The sequence below is a fragment of the Actinia tenebrosa genome, unplaced genomic scaffold, assembly GCF_029948245.1.
Source record: "Actinia tenebrosa isolate PJP-AT-01 unplaced genomic scaffold, QUT_ActTen_1.0 PGA_scaffold4__44_contigs__length_22323623, whole genome shotgun sequence".
Taxonomy (NCBI): Eukaryota; Metazoa; Cnidaria; class Anthozoa; order Actiniaria; family Actiniidae; genus Actinia; species Actinia tenebrosa.
In genome coordinates this window covers 11746273-11763437 of record NW_028292581.1, presented here as the reverse complement: position 1 = coordinate 11763437, position 17165 = coordinate 11746273, and the positions used below count along the sequence as shown (strand labels likewise).

General features: G+C 36.9%; 2 protein-coding genes across 2 annotated transcripts in view; one reads left to right on the top strand and one right to left on the bottom strand.

Annotated features, from left to right (window-relative positions):
* The first annotated feature begins 128 nt into the window (after positions 1-128).
* Positions 129-9469, top strand: LOC116288022 (zinc finger CCCH domain-containing protein 14). The gene is made up of 14 exons (XM_031694739.2): positions 129-231; positions 493-535; positions 1278-1392; positions 2150-2196; positions 2890-3075; positions 3261-3381; positions 3739-4266; positions 4525-4775; positions 5633-5750; positions 6409-6477; positions 7069-7151; positions 8017-8132; positions 8937-9037; positions 9133-9469. Exons 1-14 carry the CDS (start codon positions 196-198, stop codon positions 9188-9190), a joined length of 1872 nt encoding a protein of 623 aa, XP_031550599.2. The 5' UTR covers positions 129-195; the 3' UTR covers positions 9191-9469.
* A 3366-nt stretch (positions 9470-12835) lies between these two features.
* LOC116288025 (vacuolar protein sorting-associated protein 8 homolog) overlaps positions 12836-17165 on the bottom strand; it is a 39557-nt gene continuing 35227 nt past the window's right edge. Inside the window, exons 48-52 of the mRNA XM_031694742.2 lie at positions 16901-16981; positions 16154-16320; positions 15672-15855; positions 15050-15133; positions 12836-14136 (exon numbers count right to left, since the gene is read on the bottom strand). Coding sequence (XP_031550602.2) covers positions 13987-14136; positions 15050-15133; positions 15672-15855; positions 16154-16320; positions 16901-16981 — 666 coding nt within the window. The 3' untranslated portion in view covers positions 12836-13986. The remainder of the gene's footprint in view (positions 14137-15049; positions 15134-15671; positions 15856-16153; positions 16321-16900; positions 16982-17165) is intronic.

Here is a 17165-nt window from a genome sequence, read left to right as displayed (position 1 = left end):
CGAACCCTTCCGAAAAGACACGAACTTAGTCGAGTCTAGTCGAGTAAACATTGGCGTTTCCAAGGCAACAAACGAATACTTATTGATTGAGTCACGCCGCTGCTGGTCAGCGGTTTTAATATAGCCTTGTAACCGCGCCATGTCATTTTACGGTGTCTTTTTTACTCCAAGTTAAAAATATTCGACTAAAAAAACATGGATTTAGGATCAGAAATAAGCGTACAAATTAAGGTAAGAAGGTCTATAACGATAATTTATTAGTTATTCGATTCTTAGGATTTATAATTTGGGAAATCGAATCATTTAAAAATCAAGAAATTTGCTTTGTTTTGGATACTCTCAGAGCTGTCCACAGTGCATCGTAAAGAATTATAAAGAACGACGTTGATCGACGTTTATCGTTAACTGCTTAACGTTGATCAATTGTTTATTCAAACTTTTATAATCAGAGTTAGCTTTGTGTAACGTGTATGAATGAATTCTCTTCCAAAGGCAGCAATCAAGGCCAAACTACAAGAATTGGGTTCCTATGTTGGTAAATATTGAACAGGCTTCTGTCAATATCTAAACTAATGATATAAGCTTATATTATCCAAGAGGGTCTCATGAGATCCAGAGGGAGCTCAAGACTAAGAATATTCAAGGGGGTTTCTGAGAAAAGACCCACCCATAGGGGTCATTTGTAGGGGGTATTCAAGGGGGTCTCTGAGCTACATGTAATACCTCAATAGAGGAGGAGTGAATCTTAAATGGAATGACCTGTTTGGATTGGGAAATGGCTTTTATTTTGAAAAGTTACACTGCACAATTTTGTCCTGAAACTTGCTCGGGAAATGAGTTTTGGTTGCTTAAAGTAGAAAGGAGTTCTACTTTTCATGAAGCTTTCTCGCGATGAAAGTTTAGCAAAGCATAAATTGTGCCATGTAACACCCCCCTGAAACTTGTCTTGCAATGCCACTGCACACAGGGTTCAGCTAAAAGTTTCAATGTATAGCAGGGCCTTTAGTTCACAAAAAAAGTTGAGCACACATACTGTAGTTAAAAAATAAGTCAAAGATTGACAATTCCTGTAAGTCCCAAAGCATTTTGGGATTTCTAGGGGGAATGATGATGATGGGGTTAAATCCACTCTTATATCTCTTGATGTATTTCCATAAAACTTAGGGATAAATAGGAATATTCATTGGAATATTCTTGCTGTGAGTGACTATATATTGTATACAAACTTGTGAATAATGTTTATCCAAACTAACTAATTATACTGTTTAATGACGCAGACGATGAGTTACCTGAATATATAATGGTGATGATGGGAAATAAAAGAAGTAAAAAACAGATGTCTGATGATTTAACATTATTTCTTGGGGATAATACTGTAAAGTTTATTGATTGGTAAGTGAGTTCACTGAATTGTTTTGTTATTATAATGATGATATTGATGGTGGTGGGACATGAAAGCACAACCTCCCCCCTGATATGAGGATGTGGCTAGTTGTGAATTCAAATATACCACATCATATGTTTAGATTCTGATTTGGCTGTACAATATAATGTATTTAAAATTGAGATTACATCGATACTATTTTGAACAGATTACAGAAAAAATTTCTCTAAAAAATTCAACTTCAGACTCCGAGTAATACAGCGTGGAATTCCATTATTCGGAACCTTTTAAAAAAAACATCATTTTGATTTGTGACTTTGAGTCAGAAACAAGGTATATGACCACACTAAAACTAATTTGAATTCAATTCACCTATTCGGCGACAGCTGTCATGTCGTAAACACTTTGTTGGATTGTGATATGGTCACCAAAAAGTTGGGACATCGTTCTCGGATTCCCATACAAATACACTGAATTTAAAGAGAAAATTTAGATAGATTTATTTAGTAAGCTCTCTTAACAGCAATAAAAAAGCTTTAATCAAGTTAGAAAAATGATATTTTACTTGTATTTAGAGAACTAACTCAACAAACCAAGTAAATAGTTCATTTACAGTCAGCACATTTGTACGGAAATCTGAGAACAATGTCGAACGTAACACAATACAACACAATTTATACCACGTGATGGCTAGTGCAAAAAGGTGGATTCAAGAACAATATTTATTTATTGTGTGAAAGTAAAGCTTATTTTTGTTTGTTATAGGTTATTGAATCTTGTTGATAAATTAAAAGATGTAACAAGTCTGATTGGTAGGCAACAGTATATTGTTTTAAAAATTATTAAATACTCGTAGTGTACTTGCTTCACCACCCCAGATGGATATCTAAACACCTTGTTGTCTCAAACCTTTTCTCCAAGTCACCTGGAGTTGGTAGATACCATGTAATGGAACTCCACTGGAATAGACCCTGGTTATCTTGGTACTGTGTTTTCCCATTTCAGACCACATGTTGTTCTCTTGAGAATAAGATTTTTTGTTTGAGTTGTATCCATATTTATGTGTCTTCTCGTGTGCAACAGTCAAATGAAGAAACAATACCCTTGAGAATGAAACATGGTCTGTAATTCAGAAACATAAAATGAAATAAAATAAATAGAGCAATAAACTAATTTTTGTTTATAGCGGATAACACTTGACAGTAATTCAACTTACAAATTTCTGGTCCTCTTTTGACGTCTCTAGTTGATTAGGGATGGGACCTCCTTAACGTGGTGATCCAAGCCACATCTGTGAAGGCCTAACCATTTGCAGATGTAATTACAAAGGCAGCACCTCACTTACTTTAAGTCCCTCAGTGTTGATCCAGCTGGGACTTAAACCATGACCTCCCGCACAGACCAATACTCTTACTAGTTAAACTAACTGGGCAGCAGGACACCAAGACAAATAGAATGTATTATAAAGAGGCAACAATTAAAATATACCTTTTTCTTGTTCTTAGACTCCTTACCCTCTGACAACGCCACAGTGACATCTAATGATACTTTGAATAATGGTAAAGTTGAATCAAAACCCAAAGAATACACTAAACCAACTGAAACCAGAGATAAAAAGAAAAGCTCTAAAACCACAAGTAAAGAATATAGTCAATCCTCTTCTGGGAAAAGTGTCCAAAGCAGAATTGAGAGTAAGTGGATTCAAATAATTTAGAATGGACATTTTTTATGGATAAAAGTAGTCTTGTATGTTTTGAATTGATTTAGCTGTGGAAAATGTAGCTGTAGTCAGCTACTGTATGAAGACACAAATATGGATTCACCTTAATTTCATTCCATTATAATTTGGTAGATAATTGCAATTAATTTGTTATAGAGTATCAAGCCAGTAATAGTGACAAGCACGCGCACAGGAAAAGAAGAATCTCTGAGTCAGACGAGGAAGAGGCCCCACTAAAGACACGAATGCCAAGTGTTGTAAAAGTACAGGAAAAAAGGTAAATAATTTATAGATTCTTGTACAATGTATTCCATATATATATATATATATCCATATTCCGTTGTCCATAATAAGGTGCACTTTGTTGAAATTTCTTTGTATATTTCTTAGTCTTTTCATCAAACTGCTTGAATATGTTGAATGCTAAAGAAAGATGACATAATGTCACAGGAAGCAGGATTTTGAGATTTTTATTCATTTATTTTTATTTTATTTTATTTTATTTTTAATGGAATTTTTTGTGCAGAATGTGCTTATTGTCCGGTACTTTAAGCAGAACATGCTTTTGTTGCTGGTTTTTACACTTAACCTGCGTAACTCCGGATTTTCACTGACAGTTGTTTTTCTTTTTCAGACCTTCCCTTCCTCCCTCAAAACAAGCAACAAGCTCATTACTCAAGAGAGCAGTTGCAGAAGCACACATGTCAGTTACTAAAATGAATCCTCCACAAAGTCACATCTACGACCCCACATCTCCCCCTTCACCCATTAAAGTGCACAGTATTGAAGAAAAACAGCAACAAAAAGAGATACTTCTTCAACAACATCGTGAACTTCAGAAAAAATTAAAAGAAAAAGAGCTAGAGGAAACTGTAGAGGATGGACCAAAAATTGATCATCATGAAAATGATGTACCTAATGAGAAAGTAAAAGAAGTAGATACAAAATCTTCCACTCATAACCACAACGTACCCTCCCTCAATGTAGAAGTAGAGAATGAACCTTTAATTGAGTTGCAAGTGTCTGAAGCAGAAGCACTGGAGTACAGTTCAGAGAACATCAAAGGGGATATGCGAATTGTTGCTTTTGCCGACAGTCAGACAGTGAATGACACAGAAGAAGAAAAACACAAGCGACGGAAAAAACGTGCCGTAAAATCAAGGTTTGTGTTTTCTAAGAAGAAAAATATAAGAGAAGCATGTTTTTCTACTTCATTGCTGAAATGCTATTGTTTTTGCTATTTTCTGATTGGCAGCACTACCCAAAGTTGGAATGTATTGTTTTTGTTTCAATGTTGATTGTTTCTCGCTGTGTAAGTGGCCTTGGTTTCAGTAGTTACAATGTAAGGGGCTAATGTCATGTATCCTGTTAGTACAAGTTGTCCATATTTAAACAATTTATTATTACTTTACATCTGCAGGGATCGTCCTAAAAGTCCCAAGTTCATCGTGACTCTGGATGGTGTAGATAGTGATTTAGAAGAAAAGTATGAGAAGCAAGCATCAAGGAGATCAAGACACAAGAAGCATAAATCAGAGTTTGATGATTATATTGAAGTAGACACATCCAACATGGCCACCACACAATTAGTGGTCCCGGCACCTGAAAAGCCTGAATATGTGCCGCCAGCTGTTGAGAAAGTCATGTTCAGAGTCGATCCCAATAGTGATGGTAAGGATTCTAAATAATGTAGTCTATATTATACATGGGGCTGGTTGTATGAAGAGTGGATAGCGCTATCCAACAGATAAATTCTTATCCAGTGGATAAGATGATGTTATCCAATAAATGTATCCACTGGATAAGATTTATCCTTCGGATATCGCTATCCAACCTTCGTACAACTGGGCCCTGTATCGTATCATGTCTAACCCTGTCTTGCGGTGTCAAATATTGTGTTCATCATACATGTTTATACTTTTATATAATTTTAAAATAATTGTCAACATTTAGAGTTCTGACATTACACTTAAATATATTATTAATTTTGTTTGTTGACCGCTGATTTTGATTTTTGTTCTGCCACACTCTGCATTTCCATTAAGTTAATTTTCATGATATTATCATGCTCCTAATAATCATCATCATCATCATCCCCCATGATCATCAACACCATTATTACCGTCATTATTATCATGGTCATCTTCATCATCACCATTATTACCATCACATTCACCATGGCCACCATCACCAAATTACCTTCATCGTCATTGCCACCTCCTTTGCCTTCGCCATTATATCTTCATTAATTATTATCATCATCATTATCATGGTCATCATCATCATCACCATTATTACCATCACATTCACCATGGCCACCATCACCAAATTACCTTCATCATCATCACCACCTCCATTGCCTTCGCCATCATCTTCATTGATTATTATCATCATCATTATCATGGTCACATCATCATCATCACCACCTTCATTGCCTTCACCATCACCATCATCTTCATTGATTATTATCATCATCATTATCCATACTTGACTGTCCTCACAATTTCTTTATTTTCTTTTTTAACCAGATGAAGAGATGCAACAGTATCCAATACCCAGTACTAAACCACAGGAAAGATGTAGATTCTGGCCAGATTGTAGTAATGGTGCAAACTGTCCATACTACCACCCAAAAGCTCCTTGCAGGTTAATATCTAAAAACTGTTTTACGTTTAATAATACACCTCTCTGTGTTCCTGTTTTAGACATTTTACTCAGTTTTAACCTCATTTATAACTAATCTATGTCATGCATGACCAGTAATCCTGAGATGTCAAATGTAGATTTCAAATCTCAAATCGACCAACTCAGATATTTCACAAACAATTCTGTAAAAAAGCAGACCTTGAACTTCCTATCAGGAATGATGGTGAAATATTATCCAAAAGAATTCACTTCCCAACCAATCGCTGAGAATTAACTTGCAAATTTGTATTTTTTAAGTTTGAAATAGTAATTTGCATCGACGGAGAGTGTTGTTGACACCTAAAGTTGGAATTTCAGACAAAGCTGCCAAAAATCCAACAAAACATTAGAGATACTGGTCGCACGTTGACGTAGATTAACGGTAAAGTGTCAGAAGAATGCTTCAACAATACAAACATTTTTGGACCATTTGTAACCATCTAGTATTCAACACAAAATCATAGACCACCTTGTCCAATATGACAGAGAATTTGAAACTGAAGCATTACTTTATTGTTTTACGTGTACTTATAAAATGTTTTATGTTTTCTTTATTTGTCAGTAATATCTTGATTACTTTGTATTTTTCTTGAGCAATTTTAAAATCTTATTTTTTTAGAACTTTTCCAAACTGTAAGTTTGCTGACAAGTGCATGTTTATTCACCCTTCTTGTAAATTTGATGGAAGGTAAGTCTTATCATGCTGTTGTGTCATTAAAAGTCATTGTTGTGTTATGAACTATGTCATACACTGTTCTCATAATGGCTGATGAGCACATGGAGGTGAGGCCACCCAGTCATCTTGCAAGGCAAGGCAGAGCTGTGCAAAGCAGCTCATTGAAAATTAAGACTGTTAGCATGAATTCAGGTCAAAACAAAGGTCATTTCTTATACTTTTCTTCTTTAAAGTCATTTCATTACATGTATATCTTTTATTGTGAACAAATGCATGGGTGACCTCATTTTCGTGCACTTCGATGTCAACCATTATGAGAAAGTTGTACAGCTGACACCACTGGCTATTATGACATTTATAAACTTATAGCTTTCTTATATTATTGTTTGATCTGTGAGTTAGTCCTCCCCTGACTTAGATCAGCCCTGAAGTTGTTTCAGGGTTCAATCTATGAGTTAGCCATCCCCTGACTTAGATCAGACCAGAAGTGGTTTCAGGGTTTGATCTGTGAGTTTGCCGTCCCCTGACTTTGATCAGCTAATAGGTTATTTCAGGGTAATGATAACCTTAACCAACACATTTTTTAATGCATTTTTTCCCCAGATGTACAAATGTATCATGTCCATACACTCACAAACTTAAGACTAAAGTGAGAACCCCAGTAGCAGCTCCAGCACAAGTTATAGGTAGGAGACTATAACTTTATGTTAGATAGATCATACAATCATTGCCAAAATACTTGGCACGATGGCACATTTTGGCCAACACAGAAAATGGCTTTCCTCTGTCGCGCTCTCCTCCTCCCCCCTGTACAATGTTGCTGTTCCCTGAAAGAAAGTTGGTACCCTTGATGAGACTCGCCAACCCTCTGCCAACTTGCAGGAATCCCAACTTTGTACGGGGGGAGGGGGGTTTAGTCCTAGGTAGTGTTTTGCGAAGTACCCTCTAAAATACTAAAATCTGTCAAGCATGCCAACTAATTATGGCAATGATTGTAGCCATCAGGGCCCAGTTCTACACAAAATGGATAGTGCTATCCAGCAGATAAATCTTATCCAGTGGATAAATGTATTTGATAACAGCATCTACTTATCTACTGGATAAGGTTCAATCTGTTGGATAGCACTATCCACCCTTCTTGCAACTGGGTCCAGAATGAATGGTAGAGTTTCATCAAGTTCACCACTCACTGTCTATTTCACTTTCTGTGTCACTCAAATAAATAACCCGGAGTGAGACAAGAGAGGTTGACTTGAAGCAAATCTAATTGAGTGGCTGCGATATGGGGCTATTTCAAAATAGATTGGTGAAGGTTTTGTTGCTTGTTGCATATACTAAAGCTTGAAATGTATAATAATGACAATGTTTCTCTAAGTCCGGGCCTGAGAGAGCTTGGGCTTCCTGTGGTTTTATATTTCATACATGATATCCGCTGACTTGGCAAGCGGCGCATGGCCGGAATAGTTGGCAATGAGTCCTATTAGCGATTCTTTTGTATCAGTTGTGTTTAGTACTGTGACTTATTAACTTTGTTTTTATAAATTATTTCAGAACCAAAAATTGATGATTCCCTACCAACCCTCTCTCAATTGACACCCTGTAAATTCTTTCCTGGATGTACTCGCACAAACTGTCCTTTCTTACATCCAAAACCAACTGCAGCAAAGGTTTGTAAATTCATATTGTACTCGGGCATAACCTTCAATAAGCTTGACATGATAATTCTTTTTCATTCTAAAAATTTTAGGATATTTCCTATTCTGACCACGGTCCAGTATCCCACGTCGTCCAAACACACACATTGGTCATGAAAATGGAGCTTAGCTCAGCCCATATATTCAAGACCCTGTGCATAGTCTTTCCCTATTCTTCGTTTGCAATAGACGTCATAGCCGCCATGTTGGAGGAATTTGACAAAAGTTTTTTCAATGAATTCTTTTGTTATATCTTCCAACATGGCGGACATCCCTTTTGTTATTGTGCTCTCTTGGGATTGATTGGAAACCAAGAATACGGACCTCCTGGCAAATAAATAACAAATCTGCAGTAAAGCCTAATATAATACATTTATCATGTTAAGTTTACATGCTCTGTTCCTATCTAATCAGAGGCAAATAGGGAGTATTATTATGATATTAATACTTGAAGCTTCCTTACCCCTCTCCTCATCCTACTTAAGGGGCAAAGCCACAGGGCAATGAATATTTTTCCCCAAAGCGAGAGGGGTAAGGGAATCAAGAATAGCATTGCGGTAGTGCACTCACCTCTCACCTCTGGCGCAGGTTTGATTCAGTATCACACGTGAGTAAAGTTTGTTAGGTCTCTCCCTTGATTTGACAGTTACCTTTGCTTTACCTCCCAGCCCTTGCAGCCCAGAGGTCGTTTCATTGATGAGAGATTACAAGTAATTTTTGAGAAACTTAAAAGGGATAAATATGTCTGTTTAAAAACCATTGCCTGTCATCCCTTAGGTGTGTCGGTATGGTGCTGCATGTTCAAGAATCGACTGCAAGTTCAGCCATCCACCAAGTAAAGCCGCTTTAAAATGGGTTTCGCCATCGCTACATCCAAGGTAACCATGACAACTACAGTATTGGATTGAACAATATAACTAGAAAATAAGTAATGACAACTCTTTGATTTATTTTTTGTTTTGTTTTGTTTTAGTGAAAGAGCTTTTGCAGTTCCTGCGGAAAATGTAACAAAATTGCCAGTTGCTTCGTAACATGGGTTTGCCGATTTTAGTGTAATGTATATACATGTGTACGTCAGAGTTTGGAGATATTCTTAAATAGCGGGTTGCCTGTTTCAGTTACTGTTAGTGTGATCCTGGATCGAATATTTTATACTTTTAACCTTAGAACCACAGAAAACTTGGGCTTCCTGTGCAAGGACTTTGGAGGACACTCGGTTCTCTATCTCGTTTTAGATTCGAAAATAATATGTAAGAACACTGTGAAAAACGTTATTCAAAAAAACCCATAATAAAAATATTCAACCGAAATATATGTCATATATCGTGGATGACCGAAATATAAAAAAGGCTTTTTTGGGTTCCGTCAAAAATCGTCTCTTGCCTCTATTGCGCATGCGCTCTGTGCCGCTGAGTTAAAAACGAAGGCTCGCACTTCCGATACTCTCCAAACAAGGCGAATATTAATTAATATTATTAGACTTACGCTTGCGTCTTGAATAGTACTTGTAGATTCTAGTAGTGTACTTCAAAAAGATAATCCAAAATTATTCCGCGCTCAGATTCGAAAATGAGGAATTTTAGGGCAAGACTTTACGCGCGCTATGAAAAACACATACCAAGACTTCGAAATTATGTTAATGAATGAATACTTTGAAAGTTTTTTTCCTTTGTTTGGGAGTAGGATTATGACTTTGAATTATAAATATAGCTCACTTCAGACGATCTTTTCTCCAAGGGTTTAAGAAATTGCCTATTCTATATGGTTTCCTATGGTTTCTTATAAACATTGTCCTAAAATATCTCGTTTTCATGTCTGCGCCTGCGATTTTAAGAAAGCGCTCGCGCATCTCGGAAACCGTCTCTTGATAAGGGTTGACAACAAACGCAAATCGTCATTTTTACAAGCATTTCCATATAAGAATTTTTCATGTTAGTGACAACCATTTTAACAATTTTAACATTTCAACAATAGGTTTTGTCGCTGCTTTGTTCATTTTTTGGTTAGCAATTTAAATAACAATCGACCAAAAAAAGATTTCGTCGTTGTACGCACACCTATACAAACTATGCAATATATATATATATCGAGCAATTGGATTTTCGCGAGTTTTAAACTTTATTTTCTTGCATCCCAGTTTTACTGATTTTAACATGTGCTCTTTCCAACTAGGGTAAATATTTTTGTTTTACTAAATAATACCAAAAAAACTTTGATGCTACAAAACACTGTCACTTCAAGACATGATCATTAGCCTGTATTTACAAGAAACTATTATCGCTTTTATGTTAACTCATCCATAAAAAATACTATCTTTGAATTAATTCAGTTTGACCAGTTAATCTAGCCTCTTCAGTTATAGTGATTTATAATGTATAGTGTATATAGTGATTTTACACTTGGCCCGTGAAACAAAATCGTATAATTAGTGTCAAGGCGTTACTTCTTTGTTCCTACGAAGGAGGGGAGGAGATTTAGCAACATGGAGTTGGGTGGCTAAAGCTGTTAAAGACAAAATGGCGTGCTTAAAAAAATACCAAAATTTTTCCGATTCTGTAAGCTTTATGGCGAACCCGTCCCTGACAAGTCATGGTTGAAGCTACAAGTTTTGGTGGCTGACTGAATCTTGCAAAAAATGAATGAAAATTTAAAAATGTATGTTAATTAGTGATTATAATAGACTAGGCAGTGCTGACGGTAGAGCGCTAATTAAACAAGGAATTTTTTTCTTTCTAAAGAAGGCGGAGCCTTAGGTTAAGTAGGGATTATCTTCTACATTTTGCTATTCCCACACTAACAGACCCTAAATAAAACCAAAGAAAGAAAGACGAATTGGTTTACGACTTATTGGATTGTGAGTTGTGAATTTGAATTTTTCATCGACAAAATTTCCAATAAGTTAAATATAGCAATGATTAGAGGATTTCATAAAAGTATACCTCTTTCGAAAGGCAAGAAAATTACAACTATACAACTTGTTTGTAGATTCTTCGTGCTTTATCAAAATTAATTCAACTTGAAGCGCCAACTAAATACTTCATTTAATGTTTTACCCATCAAATATATGATTAAGTCCACGAAGCACGAGGCCTTGTTCAGATTCAAGCTCAAACTTCATTTGTGGGTTGGCTTGCTATAAAGAGTATTGTTTGGTAATTACCAGTAAAGCCATTAGCACCTCCTTCACTATTGTTACGAGGGCGACAGTCGAGTGTTAAAGACATTTGTTTACGTATGGAATTGTCAGTCGATCTCTCCAGGGAATAGTGAAATTACTGTAATTACAGCCACTTAGAGAATATTAAAACACTTGACCAAGACCTTGTTTAGAAGAACTCGTAACGTCCTTGTATGGAGAGGAACGCGAATTTGCCTTTGAAGAAGGCTGTTAATGCTGCACGGTTTGTGATTCGCAGCAGGACAGGCGCCGCCATATTGAAAACTAGTTACCAACAGAAAAGTGACGTTGTTTTAGAGAAAAGTGCTCACTTATTGAGGGGAATTCAGAAGAAGGAGATGAGGAAACTCGAAAGAGATAGAAGCCGATTTATGAATGATCAGAATGGAAAGCTCAAAGTTTCTGATAAGAAAGCTGAAAGCATTACTCCAAGAAGCAGCAATTTGTCTGACTCCGTTTCAAAGAAAACTGCTAAACGACTTTCAAAAGAAAATGAACGACCAGCTGAGTCTGTGGCAAAACTGAACGAAGATTTGGAAAGAAAGTGCTCAACCGGAGAAGAAAAATCATCAAAGGACCACCAAGAGAACAAGTACAACAGAGATGCTGTTCTCTACCGTAGAGACTTTGTACCTAAATTCTCAAAATCTCCAAAACCAGCCTGGGAAAAACACGAACATGTGGAAAAAGTTGATGAAAATTCGGAAAGTTCAGAAAATATCGAACTAACAAAAAGGAAACTACTTCATCACAATCTTGACTTATTCGGTAGTGACAAACGGCTTGAAATTTGGCTGAACCAAGTCGAAGTGGCAAATGTCGAGAGAAAAATGAATTCAGAGAGGAGAAAGAAGCGAAAACAACGAAATTCGCCTCCAAAAGACGCTGAATTCAGTATGCCAAAGATAGACTCTTATGACAATTCTGAATCAATGAATCGCGAAGAGTTAGTAGATTCGGGAAAAAGTGACCTTAATAACAGCTCTTTGAAGTTACCAAGACTTAATCAAACACTCTCGTCTTCGTCTGTAACGAGTCAGAGACTTGGCGGGAAAACTACTTCAAACAAGTCTATAGATGACCCACGGTTCACTCGCTTGATAAACTCGCTTGCACCTTCAGATAACAGCTTAAAACTCCCTAAGATTTTTCATAAGTCTAGTGATAGAGCTGGTTAAATTATATAATACTTGTTTCACTTATCGAATTAAATATGCACTCGTAAAAAATAATATGTAGAAACTGTAAAATGATACAATAAAAAAGGCCGTTAAATTTACGAGTTGTTTGGATTAGCGCCTCTCTCTCTCTCTAACTCTCACACGACAAGCTACAACCAGCTAACGTAACTTCAGCCTCACAAACTAAACACGAATTCATTCACCACACCTTTTCACAATTGCAAGAACTTTGCAACCTTTCAAAAAATATTTTTTAAGGCAAAAATTTCGATGCTTTATTGGACAAGCCGTTTAAGCAACCATTCTTTTATCACATCTCATTGACATTTTTATTCTTTATTCTTCCTTTTTACATGTGAATAATTGTCTTTTTTACAAATCTTCATTCTACATTATAAATGTATTCATTTTCTTTCAATTTTTAAGGATAACAGTTATCCAAGTATTATTTATAGCAAATAAATTTGTTAGTTTTTGAAGCATTTTCTAGGCATCAATTGTTGATCTTCGGAACAAGATTTAGGCTAAAATATTTTAAGAATGATTTAACATTTGTAAGAATTCACTTATAGTTTTTATACAGATCCCCTACTTTCACAACGATTACAGGGATGGATAACGATATAAGTCGACTGTGTTGTCATGCATTTTATATCAAAAAAACAAAGTGAAACACTAAGATCTCTGAGTGACCCCAAGAAACCCTAACCAGCTTAGTAAATGAAATAGACTCTTTCACGGTTTCCGACGCCATATCGCTTGGGGGGCAAATTTGCTGAAGCGTAGGGGAAAGAGATACGTTTTTCGTTATATTTCCATTCTGAGGTAAATTTTCGAGACCAAACTTTTTCTGTAGATGGAGAATCCTCTGTTCAATATTTTGTGTGCTGTTTTTGAGCCGATGGAGCTAGCATAACACTGGTTCCTATCAGAGAGTCGGAGGCTTTGGGGTTTGCGAGTTTTGCGACTCGATCATACTGGTTCAATTTGACCGTAAACAAATCTTGCGTCGACAAGAATGACTCGATCGGCTCAAAAACGTCATAAAACATTGAACAGAGGATTCTCCATCTACGCTTCTTAGTAAATTTGCCCCCCAAGCAATATGGCGTCGGAGACCGTGAAAGGGTCTATTACTTCTTTAAAACAGAAAAAGAGCTCGAGCAGGACAGCTTTGTTAACGTAATTTCGACATTTAAGTGTATAAATCCCAGGGGACTACGTTGACGCTCAATATGACTACAGCAATGTCCTTAACATAATCTAACATAATACAGTCCCGGAGAGTCTTTAAGATCAAGATTTTTTACAAAAGGAGGGAATATGTACTGAATATATCATTGTCAATGGTACCTGGTATTTATGCCAAGGGTTCTCAGTAGACCCTCACAATACGTGCCAATTTCCTTGTATTAGTATTTATTTTATTTTATTTTATTTTTGTGGTTTAGGGTAACTTCACCAGGGTTTATTTTTCCGGACGAGGTAGCGGTGGAACCAATTTTAAACGAAATCCTTCGTGCTCGAAGATGCTGTTTGAGTAGGATGAACTGGAGCCGTAACTTAAACTAAGAATGCTGTCATCTCTGGTACGAGACAGCTCCGATAAGATGGCCAACTGAAAACAAGAATAATTCAAGGAGAATAAACTACCTGAGTGACTGCGCGTAATCTGGCTTTAATGCTGCTGAAAATTGATGGTTAAACATTTTATAAATTTTATCGACACGTTGAGAGATGGGGACAGCAAAAACATGGGTTTCAACACAGGCAGCCCAAGCGCACCATGTCTAATATATCTATTTCACGGGTTTTTTAACATGACTTCACTCAAGAGAATATTAAGTATAATACTTCATATTCTCTTGCTTCACTCTATTTCAGCTGAGACAAAAAGGGGTTATTCTTTTGTTTTAAGAATCATACAAGTAAAGCTATAGGGTCGGTACAAGGCTTATCGTTTCATTCGCATCTCATTTGCATGCATCCATAATATCCGCGTTTTCACTCACGTGAGAAGGCAGTCATCTAATATTGGTGTACCAAACAATAGAAACTTTCTGCACAGTTTTTGCACAAAAATAGTGTTCCATTTTCCCAAGGATAGAAAATGTATCGTTTTGGCACACCAACATTGCCGCTGTGACGTCACGTAAAAACGCTCTACTGTATTACATTCAACTGTAGTAAAAAACGAGCATGGGCTCCCTATGGAATTAACAGATTTTTCAAAATAGAAATAGTAGTTTTAATTTCGGAATAGACCTCTTTAGCTTAAGCGTAATGTTTAACCATTTCGGACATCATATGATTCCCTAGAGTATTATTTCTTTGTTTAACGATTGCACATGAAGAGACACACAAATAGATACAACTCAAACAAAAAATCCTATTCTTGAGTGAATGACGTGTTTTGAAATGAGAATATATTACGCCCAAACTAAAGAGGTCTATTGATCACGTGATCTGTTGCTGTAGTCGCGCGCCTCCTTAAAAAGAGAAACCAATAATTGGCATGGTATGACTCTTACCCTTGAAGGTCCTTGGTTCTGTTTTCGCAGCCTACTGATCAACTCCAACTGTTGTCGTACCATATCTGGTTGACTTTTCTCCACCTAAAAAAAATTGAATAAGAAGGCAACTTGAAAATCGTGTAAAAAGTTTTTCTATTCCTTCGTGGGGAAGTGTAGCCTCCTTTGCAGCCGTTCTTAGGGTCGTCACGGGAAACGTTGCGTGACGACCCTAAGAACGGCTGCGAAGGAGGCTAGGGGAAGTGAAAAAGGAAAAAAATTGTTATGAATGACATCAGTTATAGTCGACTCTCTTTGAACGTCCATTCTAGTAAGCGACCACTTACTCCTCACCCCAAGATGGTCGCTTACGAGAGAATCAACTGTAATACCATTGCAATACCGCCTGAAAGCTTATTGTTTTTCAGTGCTTTTGGACTGGGGGCTTATTAGAAGGAGGGCTTATCGGAAGAGGAGGTGGGCTTATTAGAGGCTGGGATCTTATTTAACTTTTGGTGCTTCAGACTGGGGGCTTATTAAAAGGGGGCGTATTAAAGGCTGGGGACTTATAGAGGAAATATGGTACTCCTTCCCATGGTCTTTAATGACCAACTCATAGACACAAGAGACTATATATTCTTACTCTGCTTGTATTTCCTTTAGTTGCGCGTTCTTCTGTGGTGGTCGTCTTCTTTGCTGGTCTCTTCCCTTTCTTGGACGGCACTCTTGACATCTTTCCTTTATGACATAGAACACAGATCATCTTGTCTGTGGTGTCGGACGAGTGGTAACCTTCTAAACACTCCTGGTGATACGTGTGATGGCACCTGATGTACACGGGAAGAACAAAGGATGAAAGCAAGTTGGAACGGCGGGGGAAAAACAAAAGACAATCCGGCAAGGCAAGTCCAAAAATTAAAGCAAAAAGGAATTCCACAGGAAACCAAAATGTCTAATAAAAAAGGATAGTAAGGTAAATAGTGCCTATAGCTCTGGTGCCATCTAACAAAAAATTTCTTATTAGCATCCATTGTTAACGGCACCACAATGGCCGCCATGTTTTGTGTCTTTTGACTTTCTTGGGAATGCTTGCAACTCATTAATAAGCCCATTGTATATACGAACCTAAATATAACGGCATCCTTTGGTACAACATCAGTGGAGTACTGCCGTCCACACACACCACATCTCATAGCGTCAGGCGCGATGCCCTTATTGAGGTAACTCTTTAGATGACTGAGTGATGTGTAAAGGTCCTTCTCTAAAAGTCTGTTGGTCGTCTTTAGAAGAGTCTGGTCAAACATACCAAAAATACATTAAGACTAACTCACAGATTGTATTGGAAATCCATCCCAAACAAACACACCAACAGGAACGGCTGACAATACAATACAATACATTGCATCTTTATTCACATTTCCTTTTATGTTAGATGACATTAATTTATATATTTAGATCATTGAAAAGAAAGAAAATACTTATTTGGTCAAATAAATAAAGCTATGTATAAGTTGTAATGAAAGGAAATGCCTAGAGCCTAAATAAACCATATAGTTTCCATATAGCATATTACATCATATAGTTATAGGCTGAGTTAAGCCTGGTTCACATTAAAGTCGGGATCGGAATCGGAATCGAAACAAAAACACGCAGACTGAGTAGTATAATAGTAATTAAGTCTATTTTTACTCCTACATGAACCCGAGTCTGATTTCGATTCCGATGCTCGTATAGAGCTTTTTCACGTGACGTCACAGCAGCCATGTTGGTGTACCAAAACAATACATTTTCTATCCTCGGGGAATTGAACTCTATTTTTGTGCAAAAATTGTCGCGTGAGTGAAAACACTCTATTACTAAGGAAAGACTTACCGATTCATAGCTGTAAGTATCCAACATCCCCAGGATAAGTTCTTTGATTTCGCCAAACTTGCCGCCGCTGTACGTTGGATCCTACGGAACAAGATAACATAAATAGAATGTGAATGGGAAAAAAAGGGAATTTAACAACGGTTCAAGCTAAATAGGTCTTTTGTATTAGCCATTCCGAGGTTGAGGGAAAACTGGGTCTAGTTGGCATTGCAGTGCATTTTGGGGCTATTTTAGAGGACGAAAGAGACGCCATCTTGGAAATATG

Coding starts and splice junctions, on each gene's coding strand:
- LOC116288022 (XM_031694739.2), top strand. CDS start 196: ATGGATTTAGGATCAGAAATAAGCGTACAAATTAAG. Junction 536..1,277: donor AGAATTGGGTTCCTATGTTG/GTAAATATTGAA, acceptor TTAATGACGCAG/ACGATGAGTTACCTGAATAT. Junction 7,152..8,016: donor AGCTCCAGCACAAGTTATAG/GTAGGAGACTAT, acceptor AAATTATTTCAG/AACCAAAAATTGATGATTCC.